Source organism: Oreochromis aureus, linkage group 2, assembly GCF_013358895.1.
Source record: "Oreochromis aureus strain Israel breed Guangdong linkage group 2, ZZ_aureus, whole genome shotgun sequence".
In the NCBI taxonomy this organism is placed as follows: Eukaryota; Metazoa; Chordata; class Actinopteri; order Cichliformes; family Cichlidae; genus Oreochromis; species Oreochromis aureus.
In genome coordinates, this window is record NC_052943.1 from 10,944,429 (window position 1) to 10,972,098 (window position 27,670).

At 42.3% G+C, this 27,670-nt stretch overlaps 3 protein-coding genes and 1 long non-coding RNA gene across 6 annotated transcripts in view; 3 read left to right on the forward strand and 1 right to left on the reverse strand.

Annotated features, from left to right (window-relative positions):
• The first annotated feature begins 1,046 nt into the window (after positions 1–1,046).
• LOC120441067 lies at positions 1,047–3,738 on the forward strand. Its single transcript, XR_005613757.1, has 3 exons — positions 1,047–1,189; positions 1,789–1,982; positions 3,510–3,738. It is a non-coding gene; the product is annotated as an uncharacterized LOC120441067 (long non-coding RNA).
• A 1,095-nt stretch (positions 3,739–4,833) lies between these two features.
• On the forward strand, positions 4,834–11,471 carry LOC116329059 (myozenin-2-like). 2 transcript variants are annotated; one of them, XM_031750987.1, is made up of 6 exons: positions 4,834–4,935; positions 6,736–6,829; positions 8,665–8,813; positions 9,060–9,213; positions 9,800–9,983; positions 10,747–11,471. In XM_031750987.1, exons 2-6 carry the CDS (start codon positions 6,748–6,750, stop codon positions 10,928–10,930), a joined length of 753 nt encoding a protein of 250 aa, XP_031606847.1. In that variant the 5' UTR covers positions 4,834–4,935; positions 6,736–6,747; the 3' UTR covers positions 10,931–11,471. The 2 variants fall into 2 exon arrangements, with proteins under 2 accessions (XP_031606847.1, XP_031606848.1); XM_031750988.1 differs by having other exon boundaries at positions 9,060–9,141.
• rbm22 (RNA binding motif protein 22) lies at positions 11,349–18,523 on the reverse strand. The gene is made up of 11 exons (XM_031750986.2): positions 18,419–18,523; positions 17,226–17,279; positions 15,804–15,833; positions 15,537–15,669; positions 15,326–15,426; positions 14,939–15,111; positions 14,598–14,798; positions 13,572–13,736; positions 13,109–13,197; positions 12,231–12,359; positions 11,349–12,077 (listed from the first exon to the last, which is right to left on the reverse strand). The coding sequence occupies exons 1-11, from the start codon at positions 18,470–18,472 to the stop codon at positions 11,923–11,925; spliced, it is 1,284 nt and encodes a 427-aa protein (XP_031606846.1). The 5' UTR covers positions 18,473–18,523; the 3' UTR covers positions 11,349–11,922.
• Positions 18,524–18,592: 69 nt separating this feature from the next.
• Positions 18,593–27,670, forward strand: part of LOC116329075 (bifunctional heparan sulfate N-deacetylase/N-sulfotransferase 1) — a 49,536-nt gene continuing 40,458 nt past the window's right edge. The window contains exon 1 of one of the 2 annotated variants that reach the window (XM_039617513.1): positions 18,593–18,657. The gene's annotated coding sequence lies outside the window, so the exon portion shown is untranslated. Of the gene's footprint in view, positions 18,658–20,871; positions 21,054–27,670 lie in introns of those variants that run through there. The other variant, XM_031751009.2, reaches the window with a different exon arrangement.

The window sequence follows — 27,670 nt, forward strand, 5'->3', positions numbered from 1 at the left end:
AGAGTAGTTTGACATTTGGGGAAGTAGTTTTATTCATTTTCTTGACGGCAGTTTGATGAAAACAGATAATACCCTTATATCTGTGTGTTCAGAGTGAAGCTGGATACAACAGCTTGGCATAGGAAGCGCTAACTGAGAGAAAGCTCGCCTGACTCTGTCTCAGCTTTTGTTCTGGGCTGCCTTTGGACTTCAGGAACTTTCTGCTGGCTCCAGTTTCATGTTGAATAGAAAAGAAAGAGGTATTGAAAATATATATAAATATTTTGAAGAACTCGACGAGTCTCGCCATACGTTTTTGCAAATAACAGAGAGGACGTGACCTTTATAATCATCTCCGATGACAGACTGGTAGGCCATGATCTCCACATGTACGTCAGCAGAGCAGCTGAGATTTTCATAGTCAGAATCTGCAGATAAACAAGCTGAACCACTGGGACTCATGAACGTGTTTTAGCCGGGCTTGGATCAGGTCAAATAAATTCAGTCAAATGAAAACATCAAAAAGTTGAATTTCTTCAACTGCACGACCTCAAAAATTTTGATTCCACTCCAGGTGAAATATTCATTCCCTTGCACAAGAACAGACAGTTTAACAGTTTAACTGACCACTTCTTTAAAAGAATGAAATTTAAATAGCCAGGCACTATTTTGTGTTTGACTACAGTATATGTGATTAAACCACAAGTCCTCTAAATCAGACACACACCACTGTGACTGTTTACAAGCTTCCAGTCTTGTTTTGATGGGTCATCTCGCTTCGCTGGCTGCTTGGATATGATCTGAAACACATTTTTGGGATTGGAGATTATCTGTTTGCACAATACTAGATGAGTATTCTGAATAGCTCATATTTTAAAATCTACACTGTAATATAACTAGTCTCTAGTCTGAACTTTATTTGCTGTTAACATGAACATTGTTGTCGTCTGAAATTTCTCACCATGTTCCGGGTGAACTCCACAAGGGGGCGAGCCACCAAGAAGGTGTCATTGAACTTCTTTCCATCCAGATCAGGGAAGACTGTAGCCAGGCTCGAGCCAACATTTTGCACCACCGTGTCCTAAATCATTTAAAGGATCAGTGAGTGTGTCTTCATTTCATTCCAGACTGCCAGAGGTTATATAAAGAGGGGCAATTTAAAATAATTACCTGTCTGTTAAAGGGGAAGACCTCAAAGAAGAAGTCAGAGGTAATGGGAAAAATTTTCTGCTTTTCCTCATCCTCTTTCATGATGTGCCGGTAGGCTGAGTTATCAAAGTTCAGCCTGTGTAGTGATGCAGATGAATGCTTCTTTTAAAAGTTTAAAGTTAAGTTTTAAAAAACCTATGTTGAAAGAAGCATGAAGATCTTAACTTTAGAAAAAGGCAGCGGGGCGTGAGCCGAAAGGATTTGGTAACCACTGATTTCATGTTTTTATGTTATATCTTTACTGTTGCTTCAAAAATAAATGCAGAAAAAAAAAGTATCCAGTAGCAATAAATGAAAATAAGGAGTTCTTCCCACCACTCAATCTTCTATGTTTTTCTCTGTTCCCACACCTCATGGTGACATGGGAGTAGACCCCAATCATCTGCTCACTGAGCACCTCCACATGGATGTAGGTGTCATAAAAATGTTTCCACATCTGCCTCAGCTGACGCATAGCAAAGTGCAGGCAGCCCTATCGCTTACTCCTGCAGGGGACAGACAAAGAAAATCTAATGTCTTTCTAAAGAGATTAACCACGCAGCTTTTCCTTGTCTCTATTTCAGCTTTTATGTCTGTTGTTATGTCTCCTGTCTGCCCCAGTCCAACGCTGCGGTCAGTCCTCCTCCTCCTGGCAGAAGAAGGTCAGAGGCTGCGCCTTGGGGTAGCAGGTATTCGTGAAAGTTATCGAGGCCATTGACAAAGTCGCTTATGTGTCGGCACAGCACTTGGATGGAGAGACACTGGTTTTGGAAACCCTTTATAATGTGCCCTGCAACAAAGCATGTAATGCCTTTGTAAGTAACTGGAAATTCATTGTATTTTATTTAAAATTTCAATGTAATTATATTTAGCTACAAATACTTTAAGATAGGTACACTATAATAAGGGGGTGACAAGTCAGGTTTTTCAGGAAACAAATTAAAGTGTAAGTACATTTAAGTGCAGTCTAGGTTGTTTTAAGTGATGCAGAATTTCATGGTAATTTTGCTGAAAAACAAACAGTATTTCCCCATCTTACATCATAAGTAAGCTGTAATTCTCGGGGCTTATGAAGTGGATTAATTTTGCCTTTTTACATCTTTATTTTTTATCTTATTTAATCTTGACTATGTTGATGTGCATGATGGATTGTCCTTTTATCATATGAATATCAACCCGCTGAGGACTGTTCTCACCAGCTTACAAGAAAAAACAAATAACATCAAAGTTGCATCACTAAATAATTGCCTAACTTTTTTTTTCTTCCTTTCACGATCACTGTTCTAAATCCCTACTACATCTCTATCATAAGGTGGGGAAAAATCAAAAGAATTTATAAAATAGAGTGAAATACAATTTAATTACAGAGAAATTACACCTTTAGTCACGTGTTACTCTGACTTATTTAATATAGTAATCATACAGGGACAAAGTCATTTAAGATGTTTAATGCTGAATATTTTATCCATGTTATTTCAGCTTGTCTCTGAATATCTTTCAGTTACAGTGCATGTTTTAGTCCCCCAGCTATATGTAAGTGTTATTAGTCCTTTATTGCAGTTACACAAGCTATTCCAAACCCACCGATATCCTCTGGATATGGAAGAAGCTGCACGGTATTACACTCATGTAACACCCACTAACAGAACCCACCATAACACTCCACAGCCGTGACAGTTTTGTCATCTGTATCTTTTCTCACCTCGAGGATCCTGTCATAACCATATTTCTCAACAGAACCGAGGAAGCAGACACCCCAGGAGTTCATCAGCTCCTTGTGGGGTGTTTCTGTCGTTCCACATGCTGCCTTTGCAATCCAGGGAATAAAACTCTCAATATAGACCTGCAAATGCAAACACTCTGACTTAGACAAAGAAGCTTTTTTGGCCTGTTGACTATGGCCTTTCAGACAAAAGTGACAGAGCGATGAACAAAAGTGCTATCATGTTGACAGTCACACACTACAGACCTCACATATATTATTAGTCCATGGATGACTATAAAGTATAAAGCCATGACAGTGCACCCACCTGACATCTGCTCTCTCTGACCAGCTTCCACACATCGTCTCCGTACGACTCCTTGATGAAGTCATGACTCTCACACAGAAGCCCATACATTATTTCTCACTGGATTGAAGCTCAGACTGACTAGCACTATATAGCAAGACGCCTCCCCAGCTGATTGACTTGCAACAGTCCTCCCCAAGGCACCTGCAAGCGATAAGAAAAGTTCAGAATGATGACTTTTTCAGCGCTGCAAGCTGAATATTAATGCATTTAGCTTTTAGCAGGAAGCTATAAAAAGACGTGTACTTTTACTGCTGCTTTTGCTTTCTCCAGCTCTTCACTCTGCCAGTAAGGATTCATCTGAAGGCCAGCGGGGCAAACGATTATAAAGGCGCCCTAATTGCACAAACCCTTAAGTCTGAATGGGACTCTTTTGTTCTTGTGTCAGCTGTCAGTGCCTGGTGGCTGTGCACCTCTCGATGTGACATAAACTCCCTGCGGAAGAATCCTCTCGAGCACAGATGAAACTTCTGCCTTCATTTTGTCATCCTCTTCTTTGCAATAAAATTATCAATGCACAAAATCTGAATGTGTATGTGTGTGTTATTTATTTATTATTTTAGCTACCTCAGAGTAGACTAGAGTTATGAAATGTTTTCACTGTTCCCGACATGTGACTGAACCACACAAAGCAGGTTTATTTTTTCTTTTAATGTTTAAACCTTCATGGGGTTTTTTTTTTCTTTAAAAAAAGCAAAATTGCTTTTTCTACTAAACAAGCACTCTTAAATAAACCTTTAATGGGCAGAAACTCTTCAGCTTTTATTGTTTGTTTGCAGCTGATTTTCTGTGACTCGGGATGACTTCACATCTTCTTTCAGGCCGGGAGGCTTCCCACTGGGAGATAGTGGTATTGTGGAACAGGGCAGGTGCGAAATCGATATCCAATCTCAGCAGGGATAAAGAAAATGGTTTTCCCCCCCTCCAGACTCCTGCTGAGCTCAATGAATCAATTTGTGGGGGGAAGAAAAACTGCATGATAAAATTAACTTGAGTTCAAAAAGGGCATCCAAAAATGAAGTTAAAGGTCATTACGCATTGTGCAGCGCAAAAAGTATTTATGCAGAAGTCACTATTGGAGTTTCTCTGCAGTTGGTAAACCAACAAATAAATTAAATCCAGATAGTAAAAGTATTGCATGGTTGCTTACTGTGATCATTTACACAGCCAAATAACTCAGTTAAAGGTCTCCCACCTTTAGAAACTCAAAGAACAACCAAACTAGATTCAGAGTCACAACCTCGGATCAGTCCTAAAGCTCTTTCTCCAAAACTGCGTTCTAGTGTCCAAGTTTGCAACGGGGGAGGCTGGGTGCTTGGCCTCAGTGCGCAAGTGTCTGGACAGCTGCTGTCATCAAACACACGCTGAAGGGATCCGATTTTTATCATCACTGAAGCTTGAGGTCAGGATGTAAATCTTTGTGCTCGTCCCTTTCCCTAAATCGCTAGTGCCACCCCTCCTCCTCAAATACTGCCTCGATCCATCCTCGCCCTCTTACCCCTCTGCTAAAATAAACTCAGTGAGGTAAGCACTGGAGGCATCTTGGGATGAGTTTTATACAGACTGCTCCCTCTGTGCTGAGGAGTGTCAGAGTGGAGCGTGGAAGCATCCCAGCAACAGTAAAAGAACAAACCACACAAACACCCCAACCAGCTCCAACACCCGGCAAACAGGCAGGCAGCAGAAGCAAGGGAAGCAGGTAAGGACTAAAATAAGGGGAGTGCAGACCTTTGTATGATCCAAAGAAGGAGTGACATAAGACACTGGATTCATAAATGACTGTTTATCAGAAGCATGACTGAACAGCTAAGTGAATATTTTTATTTTCATTGTAAAGAAGTAATCTGCCCGTTTGTTTAGACCCATGAGGTTATAAGTACGTGTGTACGAAAATAAAGAAATCTACAGAATCAGAAACTTTTTTTTCCAAGAAAGTTGGGACATCTTTTTTAAAAAGAGCATGGTGATGCAGTGCAAATCATCAGTGACTATATGTGTGTGAAATGAGTGCAGATTAAATGTAAACACTGACATGATTTTATTAATTTTTAACTTTGTTTTGACAAAAACTGTTTTTTTCTACTTCAAGCGACAGCCTGTAAGGGTTTGAAGACTTTATTGACCAAGTTTATTATTTTCTTGTTCTCACTTGATATACGATTTCAGCTACTTAACGGTTTGCGGTCTCCCTTGTCATAATTTGGGTTTCATGGTGCACCAAATGCTCTCAGTGACTGACAGGCCCGGACTGTAGGCATCCAAGTTTAGAGCCCAGACTCTTTAACTTTACAGTCATGATCTTATGAATATGGTTTAGTTTTGGTAAAATAATTAAGACCTTCCCTTTTTGTAATTTTGCCTCAGTACACCACCACAGTGGATTTATGATCAAACAGTCATGTGACTATAGTGTAGCCTTTAGACCTTAATTTGAGGGGTTTAAAAAAAAATACATGAACTCTTTGGGAATCACAGGCGTTTTTTAACCACAGTCCCACATTTTCAGAGGATCATAAGTAACTGGCCAAGTGAGGTCTGCCTCCGTTGTTATTCCATGGCAAAAGATCTGAAACTGATTCCAAGTGTTGAAGTTACATTTAGCAGCTTTTCACTGTGATTATATTGTCAGGTCCAAAGTGATGTCAGTGCAGGAGATGGAGGCCTTCATCGGGCTGAAATATCTGAACAAATCTATCAAGAGACAGCAAAAACTTTAAAAGTAGCCAAATCGGTACAACTGGTACTTTCTTAAAATAGACAGTCCTCACATTTAAAATGTATGTTACTTTGCCCAATTATTTTTGAGGACTGTTTATAAAATTGGCTGCGATTCCTTGAGAGTTAATGCCATACTTTTATAGAACCCCTTGAATTAAAGTTTAACACTTGCACTTCAATCACATCTTGAGTGTGTGATTTCAAATCTATTCTGATGTACAGAGACACAGCTACAAGCACTGTGTCATTGTCCACATATTTATGAACCCAACTGTATGTTGTTCCGGCGCCTGTGTATAAAGTTCAGCATCAGTAATGCCTCTCCAGATTTGCATAATATGGATAGTCTCTGCACATAGCAGGTAGGTGCTTTCCAGCTCTAAGCTGGATAGTCCCTTTCTTTTTTAGACCACAGGATGCAGGGAATTTGTGCAAGAAGTTTATAATTCATCTGACCAAGAGATAATTCTCTACTTAACATATTCAGTATAGATTAATCTTCAGTTTCTTGTTTAAGAAATTGGGTTTCAATCTTTTGTAATTTTTTGCAATCTATATATCTTACATTTTACACAGAATCCAAACATTTTTCTTCAGATACTTTGTTGCATTGCTAAGCTAAGTTTTATATATATAATTAATATATAATTATAAAATGTCACTAAATCAGAAGCAGTAAAAAGGATTTAGAGTTAAAAAGATTCTGTGTTTATGTTAAATGGAAAAAAATACAATACACATTAGCCCTTATACTGATGATGAAAATATATGTGTTCCTTAGAGGAAGCTGTGAATGATGATGCAGTCAGGCTTGAATCACATGACTAAGCAGAGGATGTTGCAGACTAAGGGTCTGTCTAAGGAAGTCAGGGGAGGTAAGTGTATTTTAGATACTTTGTTTTATTACTGCCTATGTCAGGACATCAGGAAATAGAACTGACATATGTGTACAAAAAATTTGCATATTAGTTTCAGTGCAGTTATGCATGTTAGTCTACGTCTTCTTTTAGTTGGCCCCTTTAGATCATCTACCTTTATCCCATTATCTCTCATAGAGGCTCTCTGCATGTCCTCCTTCACTACATCCATCTTCTCTGTGTTTTTTTTTCTCGTGGTGCTATGTTCAGCATCATTTATCCACTATCCCTCTTCTACACAACTCATTTCTAATCTTGTAAATCCTGGTCTTCATCTTCACCACCTTCTGTCTTTTTGTCAGAGACACCATCTCCAAACCATACTTCATAGCAGGTCTCACTACCATCTTAAAAACCTTCCCTTTCCCTTCTGTCACAAATTCACCCCTAACACTTGTCTCCACCCACTCCACCCTGTCTGCACTGTTCTTCACCTCTATTGTGCACTGTCCATTGCTTTGGATCAGCCCAGATATTTAAACTCATCCACCATTACTGCATACACTTCTTGCATCTTCACCTTTCCACCTCTGTCCCTCTCATTCACACTCATGATTTCTGTCTTGCTTCTACTGACTTTCATTCCTCTTCTCTCCAGAGCATACCTCCACGTCTCCATGCTCTCTCCCATCTGTTTGTTATTCTCACTACAGATCATAATGTCTTCTGCAAACATCATAGTCCACAAAAACTTGTGTCTGATCTCATTTATCAGCCCGTCCATCAATAATTGCAAAAAGGAAGGGGCTGAAAGTAATCCCACTCCCACCTTGAACCCTTCTGTCACTCCTACCACACACTTCACCAATCTCTCACTGTTCTCATGCAGGTCGTGTATCACCCTCACATACTTCTCTTCCGCTCCTAACTTCCTCATGCAGGATCACAGTTCCTCATATTCCATAAAATAACTTGTGTGGATATGAGCCCATGTCCCGTGTGACATATAGCATATCTGGGACCAACAGATTAAACTGAGCCAAACATCAGCACATGCTAGCCCACTGCCTGGAGAGAAATGAACTGTAGTATACCGAAATCCCCGGAAGGCCAAAGTGCTGTTGAAATTCTCTGCACATTCCAGCGGGGACCATCCCATTTGCACTGTTTGTTTTCCAGTTTTGGCCGCCAGCTACGCTTTGAAACTAAGTCTCCTAAACTCAGCAAAATGTGACTCCCACCACTGAATTTTACACAAGCTGATCAAAGACAGCTCCTCCAGGATGGCACATGCCCAAACTTCCCCGAACACTTATCATGTGCAAGTAAGAGAGCCGCTCTTACACAAGTCTTTCATCCAAAGAGCCTATTTATATGCCCGGTTACCCATGCAACCTTGGACCACAACAGACATTACACACCTCTTGACATCACCTTGAGGCTATTTGAGACCCTCCACAGTGCCGGGATATCACACAAGAAGAGACCCTGAGCAAGAGCTCTGAGGATACCAACTAAGTGAGGCTTCCCATGCTTTTACTTTTATATATAAGTCCCTCTCAGCTGTTTAATGTTGACAGAAATAAGAGGACCAGAGGGGACTTTATGATTTGCCAAAGGTCCTTAATAGCCTGTTGTTACTGCCCTTCTCCTTCCAAATGTCTGCAAGTTGCTGCCATCATTAATTAGCACCAGCAGCTAAAAGTATTTATGGAGGGTCAGATCCACGCTGCCTCACTGCACAAAATCTTGAAACAAGTCATTTTCTGTAGTATGACCTGTAACTTAAAAATGCCACGTGTAATCAGTTTTTAAAATGTGAGGATCTCTTTGTGTATCGTGTTTTGCACAAGGTCTGAACCTGGGGAAGAAGATCAGCGTTCCAAAAGACGTGATGATGGAGGAGCTCAACCTTCTCTCTAATCGGGGTTCTCGCATGTTTCAGGAGAGACAGAAGAGGGCTGAGAGATTCACAGTTGAGAGCGCTGCCAACACCAGTAATGTAAGAAAGTGAGAGATTAGGAAACTGTTTCTCATGTGTATGCACTCTTGTAACAGCTTAGTGTGCTGGATGGCTCAAACAGTTACAATTAATAGCGAAAAAGCATTTTCTTGGCCCTTGTGCAGTGTATTTGTAGTACAGCAAGAGGCCACTCTACCTCACATCATGAGGAATTACTGCCATATCAACATGACAACAAGGAACCTTGTTAGGAAAGTAAGTAAATTAACCCAGTATCTTTCATAGGTTCATGCAGAGCCCATTCCTACCCAGCAAGTCATCCACGAGGTGCAGGCAGGAAAAGAGAACCAGGCTTTCTCCATCCCTGGTAAGCATAGCCTGGTCATGAACTTTCAGAAGACTGTAGCAAAGAAGGGCAGTCCTGATGTCCTGGCTCCAGGTAATACATGACAATGAAAGGATTGCCAAGGACTGCCAAAAGCACAAGCCATGAGACTTGCTCGTTGCAATGCCAGTGCCTGGATAGAGGAAACGCTTGAGCAATGCATGGGCATTGTAGCACACTCTGGTTTGCAAGTGCTCACCTTTGTTTTGGAAATGCATTGGGCACATGGATTTGTTTTATTGTTATTGGTGCCAGGAGAGCTGGCAGTTTGTAGAAAGCAATTAAGTGTGAGCATCTTTGCCGAGTGCTGTTGTGTATTTGGCCCGACAGAAGGCACCGCTTACACTCTGACTGACAGTGAGATAAGCACTGTTTATTATCAGGGATTCACACTGAGATCTAATTACTGTAGTTCCTATTTCCTATTGACAGGGGTGATATCAAACATATTCATATTAGATCTGTGTCTGCTTTAATAAGGAGAGCTTTTATGATTTTTATCTAGTGGGTTTTGAGTTTTTTTAGTTGAGCCCATTTACATAGAATTTAGCACAAACTCAAAACTGAAGTCAAACTTTTCTCTTTGCCCAAAGCGGTGTGCTATTTTTAGCCGCTGATTCTACATTTTTGCTCATGTCAGGGTATTCCGGCCCTCTGAAGGAAATTCCTCGTGAGAAGTTCAACACAACGGTAATCCCCAAATCCTACTGCTCACCGTGGATGGAAGCTTTGGGAGACAATGAGGAGCTCCTGAACACCCTCAATACTCAGCTGCCCCAGCCCCCACAAAGACTACAGCCTTCCAACTACAGGTGCTTCAACAGGTAAATCTGCCCTTCCACACCAAATAAATCACAAAGTGGTAAATCTTAGTCTCTTAGAAGTCCACAGTTCTACAAATAGTCCCACAGATGACCTCACCACCTTATCCATCACTGTCATATCTTCCCCTCGGCTCCGCTCCATGTTTCCATGGTTTGAAAATTAATCCAGTGTCTGGCTTGCACTTCCTTAGGAGTGACGTATCTGTGATGGCTATTTTGAACACTGGCTCTTGAAAAACGATCTACTGAGGGGTTGCAAGCTTTTAAATGGCCCCACAGGACAAACCAGCACACGAAAGAGAATCACGTTTCTCATGGCACACAAGGAATTGCATCACACAAGCGAGGGCAGGACAAAGGTTACGCTTGGGCAGACGGACAAACGGAGAATATATGTAAGACAAACTGGCTTAACTCACTTGAAGGTGTCAGATAAATAAATTCTGACAGCCAGGTTGAAACTGAAGCCAATGTGGAAGGATCTTTTTACACACTTACAGTTATTATGAAGGCTTAATTAAATCTGAACTCTAACAGTGAGAGCAGCAGTGTGAGTAAAGGAGGTCAAGTTCACCCCCAATGCCTGTTAGGGGTTTTTTTTTAACCGTTAACAGAGCCTTCTGTCGAGAGCAGGGACGTCCAAATTCATATTAGGTATCATGTGAAAGACACCCCCTTTATGGGGAGGAGTGTAAGCTAACACTTCTAGGTAATGTTCCACCATAAAGTGTTTACTTAACCAGTAAGGACTCTTGTTCCTCAGATCTCCAATGCCATTTGGGGGCGCTGTGGCAAGCAAACGGGTGATCCCGGTGATCAGCTTTGAAGCTGTAGAAACCCAGCAACTTCCTGGCATCGCACTGGACCGCATGTGCCGTCGCCCCAACTTCAACAGAGCACCCAGGGGATGGGGAACCGATTACTGCCCTGAATCTAATGAACTATGAAGACAAGCTGACAGACTAAAAGAAGCTAAAGACTGAAACGCTGGCCTATGCTCGCTCCTCTCCTCCTACAAAAATGAACCCTCTGTTAATCCTAAAGCACTGCAGGGGAGAAGAAGAAAAAAGTACCCCCGCATGATATACAAAGTGGTTTTCTACTGCTGAGTGGATTGATGAGCTGAGGCGAACTCCCAAGTTCATTACACACTCAGTCAAATCCAGGACAATGCTGCCACAGGCTGATCAGTCCTACCTATTGTTCCTGTTTGTCACCTCGAGCAGTATCTGATCCCATCAGTGTCTCAATGCCTGCCCGCCCTCTCCTTTCCTTTCACTCTGCAGCTTTACATCTTCTCTATTAATCAGAAGCTGGCATACGCTGTTATTCAAGTAATGATGAATAATGCACACAGAGACGATGGATGGAAAAAGTTAGCCGTTTTAATGACAAATGAAAACAATATTCAAAGAAAGCCTTACAATAAAGTAAGTCATTATGCTGTGGGATACTCAGATGATGTCAAATAAAAAAAGTCAACTGAAATTAACAGGTGTCTGCTTAGAATCTAACTCCATGTTATACTACACACAATGTGACAAATACAAGTTTAACCTAAGGAAAAACATTTTCATATATACACACACAATGGTTCCTACCACAGGAGGCTTTGAAACCCGTGTGGTCAGCGCTCTTGTGTTTAAAGTCTTTTAAAACATTAAGCTCCTGTGTTCAGATGCCGTTTTGGCTACTTTTTGACAACTTGCAAGATCCTGGTTGTCGTCTCCCCATACACAGATGGTGCTTGTTCACATCATTCACTGCTCTGCAGGTGGAGTATTTAAAAAAACAAAACAAAAAACCCAACTGTTTTCTATGCGATGTCCTGCTCACAGACGTTGCCTTCGGGTTCACCGCCAGTTTGCAATGTGTCCTGACCAAGTTGAACACAAGGAGAAGAGCGACATCTAATAACAGCACGACCTCCCTCTAACCGCTAATCGCCATGACGTGCGCCGTGTGCAGCATGGGCACCCATGCGCTGAGGATCCTGAGAAGGGTAGTGGATTTGACCTGGAGGTCTCATGCTCATTGGAGGAGGCATAGGCGGGGCCATGGGACCCATGTGGTGAAACATCGGAGGGCCAAAGCCTAAGGGAGTAAAGAAAATAAACATGCTAAGTATCTACAATTACAAACTGTGTACACACCTATGTAACGGACTAAACCAAGACTGATGGCTTTTTAAAATTTTATTTTCATAAACTATACTATAAATTACACATTAATAAGTCATAATTTTACCTGGAGGAGGTGGATTGATGCCTGGAGGTGGGGGTAATCCAATGTTCATGACAGCAGGAGAGGAGCTGGGGTCAAGGTTGAAGTAGTTGGCAGGAGGCTCTTCATCCAGAGCTGGCGGTGGGGGCAGAGCTAGTGCAAAAAAGAGCAAAGTTTTAGAAACTAAACAGGAAACGGCAACAGGGCAGCAAGATGTTTTTTTATGTCTGATTTTGCCAAATTAGCCCAATTCTACGTGCACAGATTTCATATTAATTGAGAGTTTGTAAAACAACAAATAAGAATTAGATGCAGACATCAAACAGTGTGCCACGGCTCTCTTTCTCCTCTGCTCTCTGTGACTGACAGCTGAACCTGAGCTGCAGTACATACGCAGTCACAGCAGATGAAGTGTCCGTTCCACTTGATTTCACATGAAATCTGCAAATGTGGCACCTTCCTCCAAGGTTGTGTGGAGCTGCACACAATCTTATTTGTGCTCTAGAGTGCAACTACCTTGAAACACTGAAAAAAAAGGAATGGTAGACTTTACTCCAAAAGTCACATTCACTCAGCTTTTTTTTCCCCCTCTGCAGTGACTCTATTCTCCACCAGTGAGGCCCCCCAACAGTACAGAACTGAAGGTTTAAGGGAGAGAAGCTAAAACGACTGGTTTGGGACAGATGATGAACTGAATAAATCAGTATAAGATAAATAAGGAACATTTTCAACTCTGAATCAAGCACAGCTGAAACCTTGCCCATACATCTACCACAAATGCTCAGCGTCACAAGACCAACTCTAAATGTTCTTAAAATTTCAGACAGCAGCAGCCCTGAAGCATGCACACACACAGACACACACACACACACATCCTCAAACTCCAACTTCCCCAGACTCACCTCCAGGCAGTCCAGGCACAGGATCAAGTCTGGTACCCATCTCACTGACACCATCTTTGATTCCCTCCTTTCCTCTTGCTGCCTGGGACCTAAATGGGCACACAGCACAAGTCAGACAATGACTAATGATACTGCAACATTCACCATCCAGGAGAAACAATTTTAAGCCTCATCCCTTGCATAATTTGATTAAACTCTTTCTACATTTACATTTTGAGTCGAGCATTGTGTCAGGGCGTTACCTTTAAACATGGCAAATGATCACTTTTAAAATTTACATCTTCACCTAAATGGCTCTCCTTGATGGGGGTTTATGGGGGTTAAGCTTAAAAGAATCAAATTGCAAAATGATGTTTTGTAATGCACATTGTTATGAGCCCTCTTTAATGGATTCATTACCTTCTGGTGTTGCTCTTAATATTCACAAAGCTGGACAATGTTTAACTTTTGATCGGATTCTTACCTTCCCCACTTGACGGTGAGTCTTCGTCCATTAATAATGAGTTTGTTGAAGGACTTTTCAGCAGCCGTTTCAGCCGACTGCCGCGTGGCAAACTGGATGAAAGCGCACTGCTGCCTTTGGACTATGGTAATGGTTCGGATTTCACCAAACTGGTAGAAGTGACTCCTGCAATGACACAGATAAGAGATCATCATACACAAAATAGTGAAATAAAAATATTGCAACACAGCAAAATTTACAAAGTAAGTAGAAATAACAATATCCGCTTGTGGCTGTAAGCCTCTAGCTGGCAACAACAGCTGTCTAGCCTAATAATACATGTAGCGGAAGCTTTAGAAGAGTTTATTAGGCAGGCACGAAAGATTAGTGTCACCAATTTAGAATCTGACCAAACGTGACATATGACCACAATCTCTTCTTCTTTTCCTGAATTATTTCTTTGAGTAACAGTCAGCAAATTGCTCTCGTAGAACATCCCATCAGCATTTTGTATTACTGGCAAACGCCCTTGCTATGCATCGCGGAGAAGGAACAAATGTACATATGCTACGATCATTACAGTGTAATGCTATGATACATTATATTGTGACAACATTCTATTCTGACACTGCACCGCTCAATTGAACTGTCAAATGTACAACAATAAACGACTGTGGGATTTCTATAAAATTCTCCTATAGGCCATATAAATGTTGGCACTCACAGTGCCCTAGGCAATGTTTATACAAAGTTTCATCAAGATTGCTACACTTGTGTTGGAGGCGATAAGGAGCATGCAAAGATACATACGCTATGATCATTTTAGTATAATTAGACATTTGTATTTTGTATTATTCTAACCAGCTCATCTTTGTTTGTGCCACATTTAAATAGAGATGAGAGAGATAAGATAGGAATGGAACAGATGGATGAACAGACAGCCAAAAACACAATGCCTCCAGCCACGGCTGTCCCGGGTATCGAGGCATAACAATAAATTATCACAGCAAGCTGTAAAAGAGGTCATTATGAAGCAGAAATGCTTACTTGAGGTCTCCATCTGTAACAGTGTCTCCCAACCCCCCGATGTAGAGAGTGGTGATGGATTTGTCCTCTGGTGGGTCCAGTCGGGGCATAGTTGAAGCCCGCTTTAGCAACTTGTCAGCCACTGGGTCATTGATGCCATAGTAACGATCCTTTATGTTTTGGTCTGCTAGAGGGTCATCAGGATCTGTGGGCTTCTCGTGCCTGTGTAAAGAGGGCAACCGAAAAAACAATAAATATAATATGACACTTCAACTAACCCATAGCGATGTCTTAATATATGTGAGGTGATATTAAAAGAAAGAAACAATCGGCTCCATGGAGACTAGCATCATGGCACTCACCTGTAGGGACATTCCTCCCCTCTCTTACACTCTCCCTTCACCCAGAAGGAGCAGATGTGTGGCCGGTTCCTCTTGTAATATGGTGTGGTCCGAGCCAACTTCAGCAACATATCACTAGAACTTGGAGCCTTACCAAGCTGGCCCACTGGCCGAGTGCCATCGGAATTGGCTATCTGTAAACAAAAAAGTCCAGAGAGGCATGATGGATGGAAAATCTCTCTCTTATGTTTGCTTAAAAAACATTGGATCAGACATTGGACCAGTAAATACTGTTATCACTGTGCAAGCATAACAACTTTAAAAATCCCCCCCCCCCCCCAAAAAAAAAAAATAAAAAAAATAATCATACTGCAGTCATGAGAAAGGAGCTTTTTTTTTTTTTTTTACCTCTCTCTCCATGTTCTGTGTGTAGTACTCTTTATTCACATCTGACCGAGGAACCTCATCTTTAACGGAGAGTCCAGTGTCTCGGACTTGGATAGGCAAACCTGTCAAACACAAGAGACGGCAGGAGGGTTACGCTCAGAACTACATAAATGAGGGGCTCATGAAATCTGCACAGCGACAAAACCCAGAGGAGCTGGTCCGAGAGACTCACCATACTCCAGGTCCAGCAGACATGTCTGACAAACATTTTTCATTTTACTGCAGGTCTGACAGACTTCTGTCTTCTTGAAACGCATACGTGTTCCTGGACACCATCGGAACACGGTAAAGGGCCGAGCACAGATCTGATAGGCGGAGAGCAACGTATTAGAATAGAATAGCTCTTTATTGTCATTGTACATGCATCAAACAGGCCTGTATACTGTGGGCAATTTATAATTTAAACAGTTAACACGAAAGAAAGAAAAAAAAAACATACCTTGCATTCTTTCCCATATTTTTCCTTGGTCTGTAAAACAAAGCATGAACATATTTGGACTAGGGCTGCCACGATTAGTCGACTAGTCACGATTACGTCGACTATCAAAATCGTCGACGACTAATTTAATAGTCGACACGTCGTTTGAAGCTTTGTAAGATCGCAAAAGACGCAGGAATAAGTAGTAGGATTTAGGAGTGTAATAACGGACTGAAACAGAAGATGGCAGCACTGCATGCACAAGGATGCCAGCTGCCGTTAAACCCCGAAGAAGAAGAAACTGTCCCAGAATTCATAGCGCGACCCATCGCGGCCCTGCTCAGTTTCCAACAATGGCGGCAACTAGTTAGTTTTAATGTTACTCTTATTATTCTTTCTGGGTCACAAAATAAACGTTTAACATATTTTCAGGCGGGAATGTAGCTGTGTAAACTTCAAATATCTGCTCAGTTTATCAAGACACCACATATTTTCAAAAGCGCTCCAACGTTTTCGGAGATGTCTGTTACCCACTAGCTCAGGGGTGCCCAATCCCAGTCCTCGAGAGCTACAATCCTGCAGCTTTTAGATGCATCCCTACTCCAACACAGCTGAATCAAATGGTTTGATTACCTCTTCAGCATGCCATCAAGTTTGGCAAAGGCCTGATAACAAGCCATTCATTTGATTCAGGTGTGTCGAACAAGGATGCATCTAAAAGCTGCAGAACACGGTAGCTCGAGGACTGGGATTGGGCACCCCTGCACTAGCTCGATAGCTAGCTGGGGTTGAAGGCTCACTAGAGCCGATGAGAACACCGGACTCCCGGCAAATCGTTTTCAAACCCACCGCCGTCTTTTCGCTACTCAGGTTAAAAATGATATATAAGTCACTTAGATAACTTAAAAAAAAAATGTTATTGTTTGGCTTTTTCAGTATTTTATTTGTTCCTGAGTAAATCAGTTTGGCTGAGATGAAAGTTATAGTTTTACACAGCTGAATAAACGTCAAGCAGACGACTGATTATCAGAAGTGTGAGATGCTCGAGAATATACTCCGGTGTCCTGTTATATTTTAGATAGCAAGGAGCAGACGGCTGCGTTTATTAAACTCCTCCGAAACAATCTGCAAATTTCAATTCAATAAAATATCATCTTGTCTTTATTTTTAGTTAGCACATACCTTAAACACTTAAAGCTGTAAGCTAATGATAGTTATATAAGAGCAGATGCATGCTGGTGCAATAAGCTGTATGTTTTACGTTCAATGGATGCATGATCTGATTAGTCGACTAATCGCAAAAATAATCGGTGACTAGTCGACTATCAAAATAATCGTTTGTGGCAGCCCTAATTTGGACTTGCACATTTGCTGATATTAACACTACACAAAGTGTTAAAACAGTCTCGAATTTGCTATGAAGACACAGGGATACTCACTCACCATACGAATGTAAGGATTTTCTCCTAAACATGTCTGACACAAAATCGGAAAATCCTGAAGAGAAAGAAGAACCGTGAAAATCAAGCACTGTAATCTTCGGTTTATCCAACAATCCCTTGAATTAAGTTATTCAACAGACCAACTTGGCTCTCCATCTCTGCTTCACCTTCTGCTGTGAGCACCTTGGCACACGTACAGGTAAGAGTGAATACAGGGAGCGCTATGGGTCCTATTTTGCCATCTGTTAAAGGATGCTGTTTCAGTCCAAGTGCTGGGTGCTGAAAACGGCCTTGCCCTAATCCGTCTCCCAGACAGCATCAGCCAAACATCTAAATATAAGCAGATCTTATGGCTGAAGCGTCATCTACATAATCTAGGGTTGCAAAGTTTAGTCTAGTGTCTTAACAAAACTAACATTGGATAAATGTCCTGTGGTGTCATAGCTCAATTAGGGAAAGTGATTTGTTGCCTTATAGGGTAAATAATCTTTAGGTAGGTCACAAACACGTTTTTTGTTTCCTTTATAAGTAATTAAGGACTGGTCTATTTGTGACCTTATATAACAATCACTGTTGAAATAGTGCCCAGCAGTGTAAAGACTATTTTTATAGACTAAATTTTCTCTAACATTTTCACAACACCGCTGTCAAACCTGCCTAACAAGAAGATTTGGTTTTTCAATGTCACTTTGCTTATGCGACTTTACAAAACAGCGGTGCCACCCCGGACTGTGTGGCTTTTTCGGTTTCTTATATTCATTTATATAAGCAAACTTTCACCCGCCTACCATCGTTTTAGCATTGTTAGCCTGCTAGTGCTGGCCTTCATAGGTGTAGCCAGTTAACTATCACACAGCCCAGGATTAAATTACGTTAGCAATGATAGCTGTGAGCTCAGTCGCTGTTGTTTTTACTACAACCTAAAAATATGCTCTAGTTGGATCCAGCGGGAACAGGTACGTTTCATGAACTAACGTAAAATATCGTAAGCAACGATGTATACAGGTGAGCTATTGAAGCTAGCAGCCACGCTTCTACAACTAGCTACCGCTAGCTAGCGGAAGGCTAACTACCAAGAGAACTGAATAGTTTAGTAAAAAGCTAGCGTGTTTCCCGATTATATTTACTCATAAAATGTAACTTAACATCAGTCACTGAAACCACTCGGTAACATATAACCCCGATAAAACGTACCGCGTCTTCCCAGTTCTGTCTGTTGTAAGTGTTGGAGCCTAGGGAAGTCGCCATTTTGCTGACTGTGGAGCAACCGGAACGGGTTGCCAGGTCTGTGCGTCAAAAACCACCCCAATAGCCAATCAAAACTGGCGCCCACAGCAGCCAAAGCTGGTAGCGGTACAGGCAGCGGTCGGCAGAGAGTACCTGTACGTGGATGACATGTGAGCTAGACTCGGTTTGCTGGGATATGTAAACATGTATGTAACTACATATTCATATATGAATTGTTTCATTTCAAAAATGAGTTTGTATTTATAGATGTACATGTAAGCTCCTTCGAAAAGAGTCTACTTAACCAATAATTTGTACTCAACCCGCCGGGGGGGGGGGGTATGCAGCATTTTAACCTTAGCCCAGTTACGGGAAAACTGCAGAACTGGCAACCCTGCAGATCTCGCTGTACACTTGGCGAAAAGCGACACATTTTTAAAGTGACTACTGTTTTTACTTTTAGGTTTGAGTCTAGATTAAGATGTGTTCTATCAGGACTCAGTTTGAGGATGAGTTTAGTTTAGCGGGATGTGGGAATCTTGTGTAGTCTGCGAGACTACAAAAGCCCATAATGCACCTCGGGCCAGATAGCCACGTTTCACCTAAGGATGTCGCTCTATTTCAAGAAACTATCAGGTTTACGATAAAATAGGAACGTAAATATCAGAGAATAACTGTGAGCATTGTAGAAATACTAACCGTGACTCGTCCATATGCACCTTGGGTGTAAACCTGTGTGTGTTTTTGCTTTTCCCTTTGGCTCTATGACACGAACTGTTAATTGGGACAGTGTACAATAATAATTTACCTCAAAAACATAAAACGCAACTGGTGTTTTTGAGTAAGTCTTAAAAGTCAGTGACCTAATATGATATCGCTTACAACCTGTGGGGAGGTTTAGAATGACTTTAATGCTTTATTTGCTTAACTGAGGTGCTGATACAGAGATATTTGTTGTAAACAAAGGCTACAAAGTGCTATTTCCGGAGACAGGGAAAAACAGAAGACAGACAGACTGCTTGGCTGATGTGTGAGAGCTTGTGTAAGCCAATTGTGTCCTCGACACACACACACACACACACACACACACATTGTTTGTCTGTCCACCTGCTCTGATTCAGGTCAGGGTGTCTTTGCGGTGTGAAACTCCAATTAGTGGGCCAAAGGATGTTGAAGATTACAGATGGCAACTAAGTCCCTAATGTTTATTTAAGGTCAGAGCAAGGTTGTGGAGTCAGAGGGCAGGGATTAGATGGAGGTCTGGAGCACTGGCAGCATGCAGCTGCCCTTCAGCAAGTCAAGATGAAGCGTCTGGGATTCTTTATGGCCACCTCCGAGTGGAAAATCCCCATGTTGTCCTTTTCCTTTTGATCTCTTACTTAGATTTAGGATTTCAAGTATAAACTGGTTGAATTCTATGAGATAGGTGGCTCCATTCATTAATGATTGAGGGTTTGAGTAATCATATTTACATAATAGGGGAGCAGATGGAAATTTCCACTGGCCTTCTCCTGTTGTTTTCCTTCAAATGGGGTGAACAGGCAGTCTCTTGCCCTATAGCACAACAAAGCAAACCTTTTGGGCACAGCCCTTTTGTCCTAATGAGTTTTCTGACCCTTTCTCCTTGATCACGTGAGCCAAAGTTGTTTTGAAGGACGGCTTTGTCTCGGATTTAGCCGGCCTGTAATTAAAATCACCAACCGCAAGAGTTACAAGGTCAGAGGACGTGTAGGTGTGCTGCCGCATCTCAGATGCTTCGTGTTACAGAGCTGCTTCAAGGAATCATCGCCTTGGTACTGTGTGAATCTGTTTGGCACATGACATGACAGACATTTGGTTGTTATTTAGGCTATTTTGGACCATTGTCACCAGTTTTATTGCACATGATTCAAATATATTGATGTTTGCTGTGAAATGTTTTGTATTATTAAGCATTACTAAGAATATGGTTGCAATTACAAGTATTCTATTAGACATACCCTTCACAAGATAATGAAAATACTGTAGGTTGAAAGATTAACTGTAGTAATGCAGTGATAAAGCCACTATGACTCAACACTATGTAAGTGATTCTTATAAGGAAACAGAGACTGATGCAAAACCGGTTAAATGACCTAAATGTTGGCTCCTTGTTGCGCACAGCATTGTTTTCCCTCAACTACCCCTTTGCCTAAAAAATATCTAAAACTTTTAAGTGCAATTTTAAATAGTTTTCGACAAACGTGGAAGCACAAGAAGACAAATAATCTCCGCATTGTCGAGCAGGGACGCTCCCGCAGTAATCTCCTGCAGGAACAAGATCGCACAGTGATTTCTTTGAGGAGTTCTGTAGCTTGCATGCATGCGCATATCAGAGGGAGGAAAAATGCGCCGCGCTGGCGCCTCCTGACGACAGTTATGGGCTACTGCCTGTGCACAGAGCTGCAGAAGAGAGGGTCTTTCTCACATTTCCCGATTTCTCCCAGCCGAGTCCGCTCTGCCCGCTTCCACATCACGGCCGACAGCAAACCGAGACGACGTGAGACCGGCGCGCTTAAATCACCACATTCAACTCGGCCGGCCTCGTGTGCACAACATCCGTGCGTCGTCACACACGGACAAGGTGAGTGAAAATCGACACGACCGCACGGAGCGTCGCGGTGTTTTTGCTTGTATTTGGTAGGCGACCGAAAGCCTCGTCGCTCGGTCTCCCCAGGCCAGGCTAGTTGTCTGGCGCAGACGGAGATGAGGCCAGTTTTTTTTTTCCGGCCTGATCTCCCTCTCTTTCTCTCTGCCCACTAGCTGGGAACATAAAGCCCCGGCGTTGTTATTATGGTGGCGGCCCCTCGGCACAGATTTCACGCTCGTCCACGTAGCAGCGGAGATCGAGGCGCTAACGTTATTGTCGTGGAGCGGGTCGGGTGGAAGTTTGTGTTCAGGATAGAGCCGCTCCGTGATTTTCACGGGAATTCCTTTATCGAGTGGGACCCGGCGGCACAGCTCGGCACCGAGCAGAACTGCTTTCTGCAACTTTGTGGCTCAGTGTGTACGGTGTTAGGAAATTATCGCCCTCCCATAAGTTTGCACTATCCGGCCGCAGTGTTAACAGCAGACCTGTTACAGTGCTGTGGTTAAAAAGGCGAATGATAGTGTGCGTAAAATAAAAACAGATTTATGCGAGTGTCTGCTGCGCGTGGAAGAGGCGGACAAAAGATTAGCACGGGAGTGTAACTAGTGCTTTAATATGACTTCATTTGATTTAGATGATCATATTTTTTCTTGAAATTTGCTTGTAAAAAGCTGTTATTATGGGATGTATCAGATACCTGTAGGAGTCATCTAAATGCTGGTGTTTGTTTATGTATTTTTCTAATTTACTAACTGTTTACAACTAATAATGTGAAGCTGATTAGGTCAAATTATTAACCAGATGAGTTTTTTTTTTATTCTGAGAAAGTGGGACATTTTCAAGTGCACGAGAGAGGCGCCCGGTTCTGATATGTTTACATGTGGCTTGGTGGTTGTTGTAAAAGGGCTCCAGCCATGCACAGAAGGAAGGCTCAGATACGATTTGTGTCTTCTCTCTGTGAGCCTGCTTTGTTGCTCTTGTCTGGCGTAAAATAGAGCAAATGCATGCCTCCACCAAGCACCGCATCCGTTAAAAACTATAAACACTTAAAAAAAAAAAAAGAAAAGAGAAAAAAGGGGGGGTTGGCAGTCCAGACCTGCCTGAAATCTGTTGCCTTGGGGCGTTGGAGCATGGAAGTGTGCACCTCAAGTGACTAAGAGATTACTAAAGAACAGTGACTCACGCTCAGAATGTATTTGGCAAAGTCACAAGGACTTTCCCTGCATTTCCCCTCAGCTGCAGAGCAAATTTTTGCAAGTGAAAAGCGGTGCCCTGCTGATTTTTATGTATCAAGAGATTCATTTGACCATAGCTTCACTTTTTTTCTTTTCCTTTTTTGCTATTCCCAAGCCATGTGTTGTTTATCAAATGTCCCACCCTGCATCTGTGGAGAGAGAGAGAGAAAAAAAAGTGGGGCTTATTCCATTTGCAGATTATATTTTTTAAGGAGTGAGGTTGCTGTCATTTGTTTGTCAAAATTTTGTGGAAAGCCGGATCCTAAGTTGTGTTCTATTTATCCGTGCCAACTGTTTGTCTGGTTGTTCTAACCCTCCATCTGACTGCTCCCACTGGCTGCCAACCATGCTGTGATCTAGCGCTTTCGGCTGATGAAGGCTGCCACTGCTGCCGCATCCATTTGATCATATATCAACATCTTTTCACTTAGATATACCTGTGAAACGGCACGGCAGGGCTACAATGCCTACACACGCGCACACACACATACACAGGTTGATAAAATAGCGCGGGTATGATGCTGTATGACAGATCGCGTCACCGAGGCGCGTCTTGAGCGTTTATCAGAATGAGGCATGATCACAGGCAGTATGTCATTGTTGATTTTAAGGTTTTAACAGGGAACAGAGGGAGATCGGCTGTCGATCAGAGGCTCCAGCCCTTCGTTGTTGCTTATCTCCTTGTAGAGGCGGATGTAAATTTAATTGTATGCAGTAACTATCATCACATTTAAAGCTACGCGCAGTAATTGTTGGGAGCTGCAGGGCCCAACAACTTGCCAGCGCTTGTATTTTTCCATGTCACTGCTCCTTGTAGCTCCACTCTGTGTGTGGGGGGCAGACCTCTCTTTAGTGTGAGGCCGAAGCCAGGCATCTTTCCAAACTCAACTCCCCCCTCAACAACCCTCAACCTTCTCTGCTGGTTATAAGCACTGCTTTGTGCCACAGAGCTGCTCCCTATGGTTTTTATTCACATATTACTACAACACCACTAGCTCCACAAGATACTGGAATCTGCAATTGGACGTAAACCCAGCTAGAGCCTGCTGTCTGACAGACAAAGTCAGATGTTTCCTCATTAAAATGAAGCCTTTGGATTAATAAGCCAGAGTTTGAGAGGCAGATTGCGCCACTGTAGCCTCTATAAAGTAGATTGCGTTTATGTGTCTTTTCTGTCCCGGAATGTGGAGGTGGCATTTTGGGGCTTAGGCTGGGCTACCATGAGACGTATTGGAGAGCAGGAGCAAAGTAAATACATTTCAGACAGCGCAGCACAACTGGGTATTAGCAAATGATCCGATAGCATCTGTAATCCTCGGGAAAACCTGGAGAGTTGTCTTTGAATGGCGCTAGCGTCCATCCAGACAGTTGGCAGGCGGTAGGGGTGTCCACATGTGCGAGTGGCTGGCTAGGCTAGCTGAATGCTACAGTATGCAGGCAGATCAGATTACTGAACGATTAGCCATGGCCTCCCATCCCCGGCCCGGGGAAATGATTTTCCACTGTCATAATTCCCTAGACTGAATTACGCAGGCCAGTGGCTCAGAGATACTCTGTACTACTGGCCTGAGTACCGCATGGTATAACTGTTGCTCTCTGGGGAGGGGAGATATATTGTGACCCTCGTTGTGCCAGAGCACAAAATTGTTTTGTTTTGTTTTGGGTTTTTTTTTTTTTCTATTTGAATTTCATTATGAGCCCTGGGACCTGCTTTCATGCACAGATGGCAGTGTGACCTGGCTTCAACTTTGGTTGCAAAAAAGGTGGAGTTCAGCGTGGTGTTTACTCTTTAACTGGCAGTGTGACGCAAAGGAGGAAAACTGCCCTCAATACAATGAACTGTTCCTCTATTGTGATGCGTCCTAGGCTGATCGGCGATGAGGCAGTGCGAATCAAGCAGGCCTCTAGTGGAATTTTACTGAATGGAAAGCAGAGGGGGCTGGGGGAGGAGGGTGGAAGAGAGAGTAGCTGGTGGAGGTAGGACCATGTTTCCGAGGTGCATACCCCCTGAGGCAGGAATCCGATACATTCCAGAGGATCCTGTATCCAGACGAATAATGGTAACTGGGGTGTTGTGTTTCATCAAATGACACATGACTGGAGTGTAAGTGCTGGGAAATTAAGACCTATGTCATGGGCTTCGAGGTAGCCAGCTCTGGTTGCCTGAGGGGTCAGAATGTATGCCAGAAAAGCAAGACAGGTCATGAGATATGGCAGGGAGCAGGGTTTTTTTTTAAAATCACACCCATTTCCCCTTACCACTGCTAAGATAGAGACATTTACATCTCTTTAGGCCATTTAGTTGACACGCTCATCCAGAAAAAGATACAATGAATGACGTAGTAGGAAAAACATCAGTTGTCTTTAGTACATTAAACTCAATTGTGCTCTGATTAGGCCCACAGCGGGAGTTATACTGAACAAAGATTGGCTGTTAAATTGCTTCTAATGAATAACAAAAGAGCCTCGCTTGGCTACCCTCTGTATAAATTTTGATAAGAAGCTGTTTCTAAGGTCCACTGGCTTCTGAATATTGCGTGACCTTGCTCTTCGTATGGGTTTTTACATCTTCACTTTCCTCCAGATCAACACCACTAAATCAATGGGTTTAATTTTCTACTTCGAGTGGAGAGTTTTCGTGCTCTCCAGCCCCTAAGCTAAAGGCTATTTATACTGCAGACAGAGAAAAAGTATCTTGTTTTATTTAGTGGTCAAAAAACAAGCTGTCGGGTGTTAATGGACTTCACCTCAGCCTTTCCGGTGGACCCTCGGGGTACTGCGCGTTCGTACGCTCGGCGAGGGAGCTCTCGGCACCGGCCTGTTAATGAAGCCATTTTCAGAGATGGAGAGATGCCGTAATGGGAACGCACCACTTCACCGCCGGATATTTTAACCCCCCCGTCCTCATCATAAGTGCTATCAGTCATCGGATATGATTAGATTTTTTTCCCTCCTTTGTCCATTTAGATGTTTGCTTTGCTCTTTTTTTCCAACTGAGTTAGAGATCTGTCAGTGATTTGTCTCTGTGTTACTTTAAGAAATGCTTTTAACGCATCCAGGTATTTTAAATTTTAAGCCTGTCATACATTTTACACTAGAAATCAATGATGATTATATTTTGAACTATAGGTTTGGTGCTTAAAGCTCATTTACATGAACTTTGAGGGGAGATCGGTAACGGTAGTTGCCATGGTGGTGGAGGCGGGGATGGGGGTGGTTGTGTTTATTCAGTTGCCGTGGCCCCGGCTGTGTGTGACTGCACTGCATACCACAAACATACTCTCACCTACTGTAGAACTGGCATGTGTGCATGCTCTCATGCAGCATGTCTCAGTCTGTATACAGTTTAGTTGCAAATTGCATCCATCCCTTACTCTAAATAGAAAAGTTCATCTATTTGCACGTATGTCACTGAGAAACAGGCAGTAGGAGAATTTAAGGTTTAAGCGGAATTGCAAGATTTGCAAAATTGCATAACTAATAACTTATAAAGTGTTAAGCAGTGCCATATACCAAATATACATTTGACCACTGCTTTTCATGCATGTGAATATAATATACTCTAGGGCAGCACTTAATAATTACACTTTTTTAAATTTAATCTAATAATTGTTTTTAATAAGTCAATTAATATAACAGTCGTTCCAAAGGTTAATATGTATTTCCCCACCTGAATATAGCATGTCAGTTATTTAATCTTCACCTAATTTCACTACCTGCCCTGTTAGGACGTTAATAATAATACTGTTATATTAGCCCTAATAAATAGGACGCCTAATTAGAAAAGTACTGGACCTGAAATTCAAGAGTATTGCTGTGACACATTGATTAATTGAATTACTTTACGTTACAGCAGCCCTCTCCTTGATTCATTTATTTATTTATTTATTTATTTTACTCAGATGCTTGGCTTAATTGTTGTCATAACCAAATTGTTATGACATAGATTAATTTCATTAGTCGTAGTAATGTGCAGTTAAAATAATCTGTGGGCAAGGGAAATAACAGAAATGATTTACATCCTCTACCAACAGTCGTTCATTTAGGCCATTTTCTCGAAATCAATTTTAACGCGTCTGCTACTAACAGAAGGGTTTCTCGTGTTTATAATCGTAATGTACCGTGCTTGGATGAGGACACAAAGTAAACAATACTGTGTCTTGTGCTTGCTGCAGTCTTGACAAAGCACTCTGGGATGCTTTTTCTTCAAGTGCCTGCGCGTAGCAGTCGTACTTGTGATAAGCCATTTTCAATTTGCAGTGCTTGTAGAGCGTCACGTTGTTGGGTCTCTGTCTTAGTACTCACTATAAGTGATCACGGGTGAGTTTAAGCAGCAGCTTGTTCTCCACTGGAATGCATTGTCCGGGCTTTGATTGCGTTGATGACTTGCACCACCCCTAATGTAGTCTCTTGCTGTCATTATAAAGTACTTCCCTTTTATGTTTGTCTGACTACAGGCCATGGAAACTACTTCAGTCTCTGCACTGCATTGTTTTGGGTCCCCAGTAATCCGCCCACCAAGTGTGAAACAGACTCAATGAAGTAGCTTTCACGAAAAGCAAAGACCACACATGCCACACAAGTACAAGCTCCATCATTTTTTTCTCAATCATATGGAGTGAGAATAAATTTAGAATAACCTTTCCAGATTCGGGAGCACTACAGAGTACAGCTGCTAACATGCGCGCAAATTGTGACCTTCACAAAAGGAGGTGTAGCAGGTTGCATTAGCTGTACTTAAGCGTACCAATTTACAGATAACTGACAGTGTAATCAGTGTCTGTACTGTATTTTGCAGTGCTCAGGCCTGTGTTCATGCTGTTTGACGGCTCTTCCTCGAGCCTAAACAAGATCACAGCTTTGACCTCACGCTGTCAGGCAACCCGTGTTCTCTGTTTGCCAACTCGAGTTTATGTTTACAGCGCTGTCACGATGAGCCGTGATACTGTGAAAAAAAAGCGGGCAGTGAACACCTACGCAAAGTCAGGTAGAGGTTTTAGTTTTCCTTTGTTAGCCTGTAATGATAGTTGTTGTTCGCTGGGACGGCAATACAACATAAGAGCAGGCAGATCTGTGGCACGCTCTTTTCTGTTCTCTGTCCAGTTGCTTGAGAGTCGACCGCGCCAGAGTGGTGGCATCCCACCAGGACTGCATTGACTTTTGTAGGGCATCTGGTGCCCAGTGCCCCTGTTCTCTTCTCTTTCCCTCTCTCCCCCGTCTCTTGGCCCCAAAGCAGACGATTTTACCACATCACAGCGAGTCATCTGGTGTCCAGTCGGCTCCCATCTGCGAGTGTATTTGACTTCAGAGCAAACAAAACATTCTAGCATGCAAACGGCCACTAATACATCTAAACAACTTGGTCCCGCTTTCCTC

Coding starts and splice junctions, on each gene's coding strand:
- LOC116329059 (XM_031750987.1), top strand. CDS start 6,748: ATGATGATGCAGTCAGGCTTGAATCACATGACTAAGCAGAGGATGTTG. Junction 6,830..8,664: donor GTCTAAGGAAGTCAGGGGAG/GTAAGTGTATTT, acceptor GTTTTGCACAAG/GTCTGAACCTGGGGAAGAAG. Junction 9,984..10,746: donor AACTACAGGTGCTTCAACAG/GTAAATCTGCCC, acceptor CTTGTTCCTCAG/ATCTCCAATGCCATTTGGGG.
- rbm22 (XM_031750986.2), bottom strand. CDS start 18,472: ATGGCGACTTCCCTAGGCTCCAACACTTACAACAGACAGAACTGGGAA. Junction 17,280..18,418: donor GACAGAACTGGGAAGACGCG/GTACGTTTTATC, acceptor CTTTCTCTTCAG/GATTTTCCGATTTTGTGTCA. Junction 13,198..13,571: donor CTCACCGTCAAGTGGGGAAG/GTAAGAATCCGA, acceptor GTGCCCATTTAG/GTCCCAGGCAGCAAGAGGAA.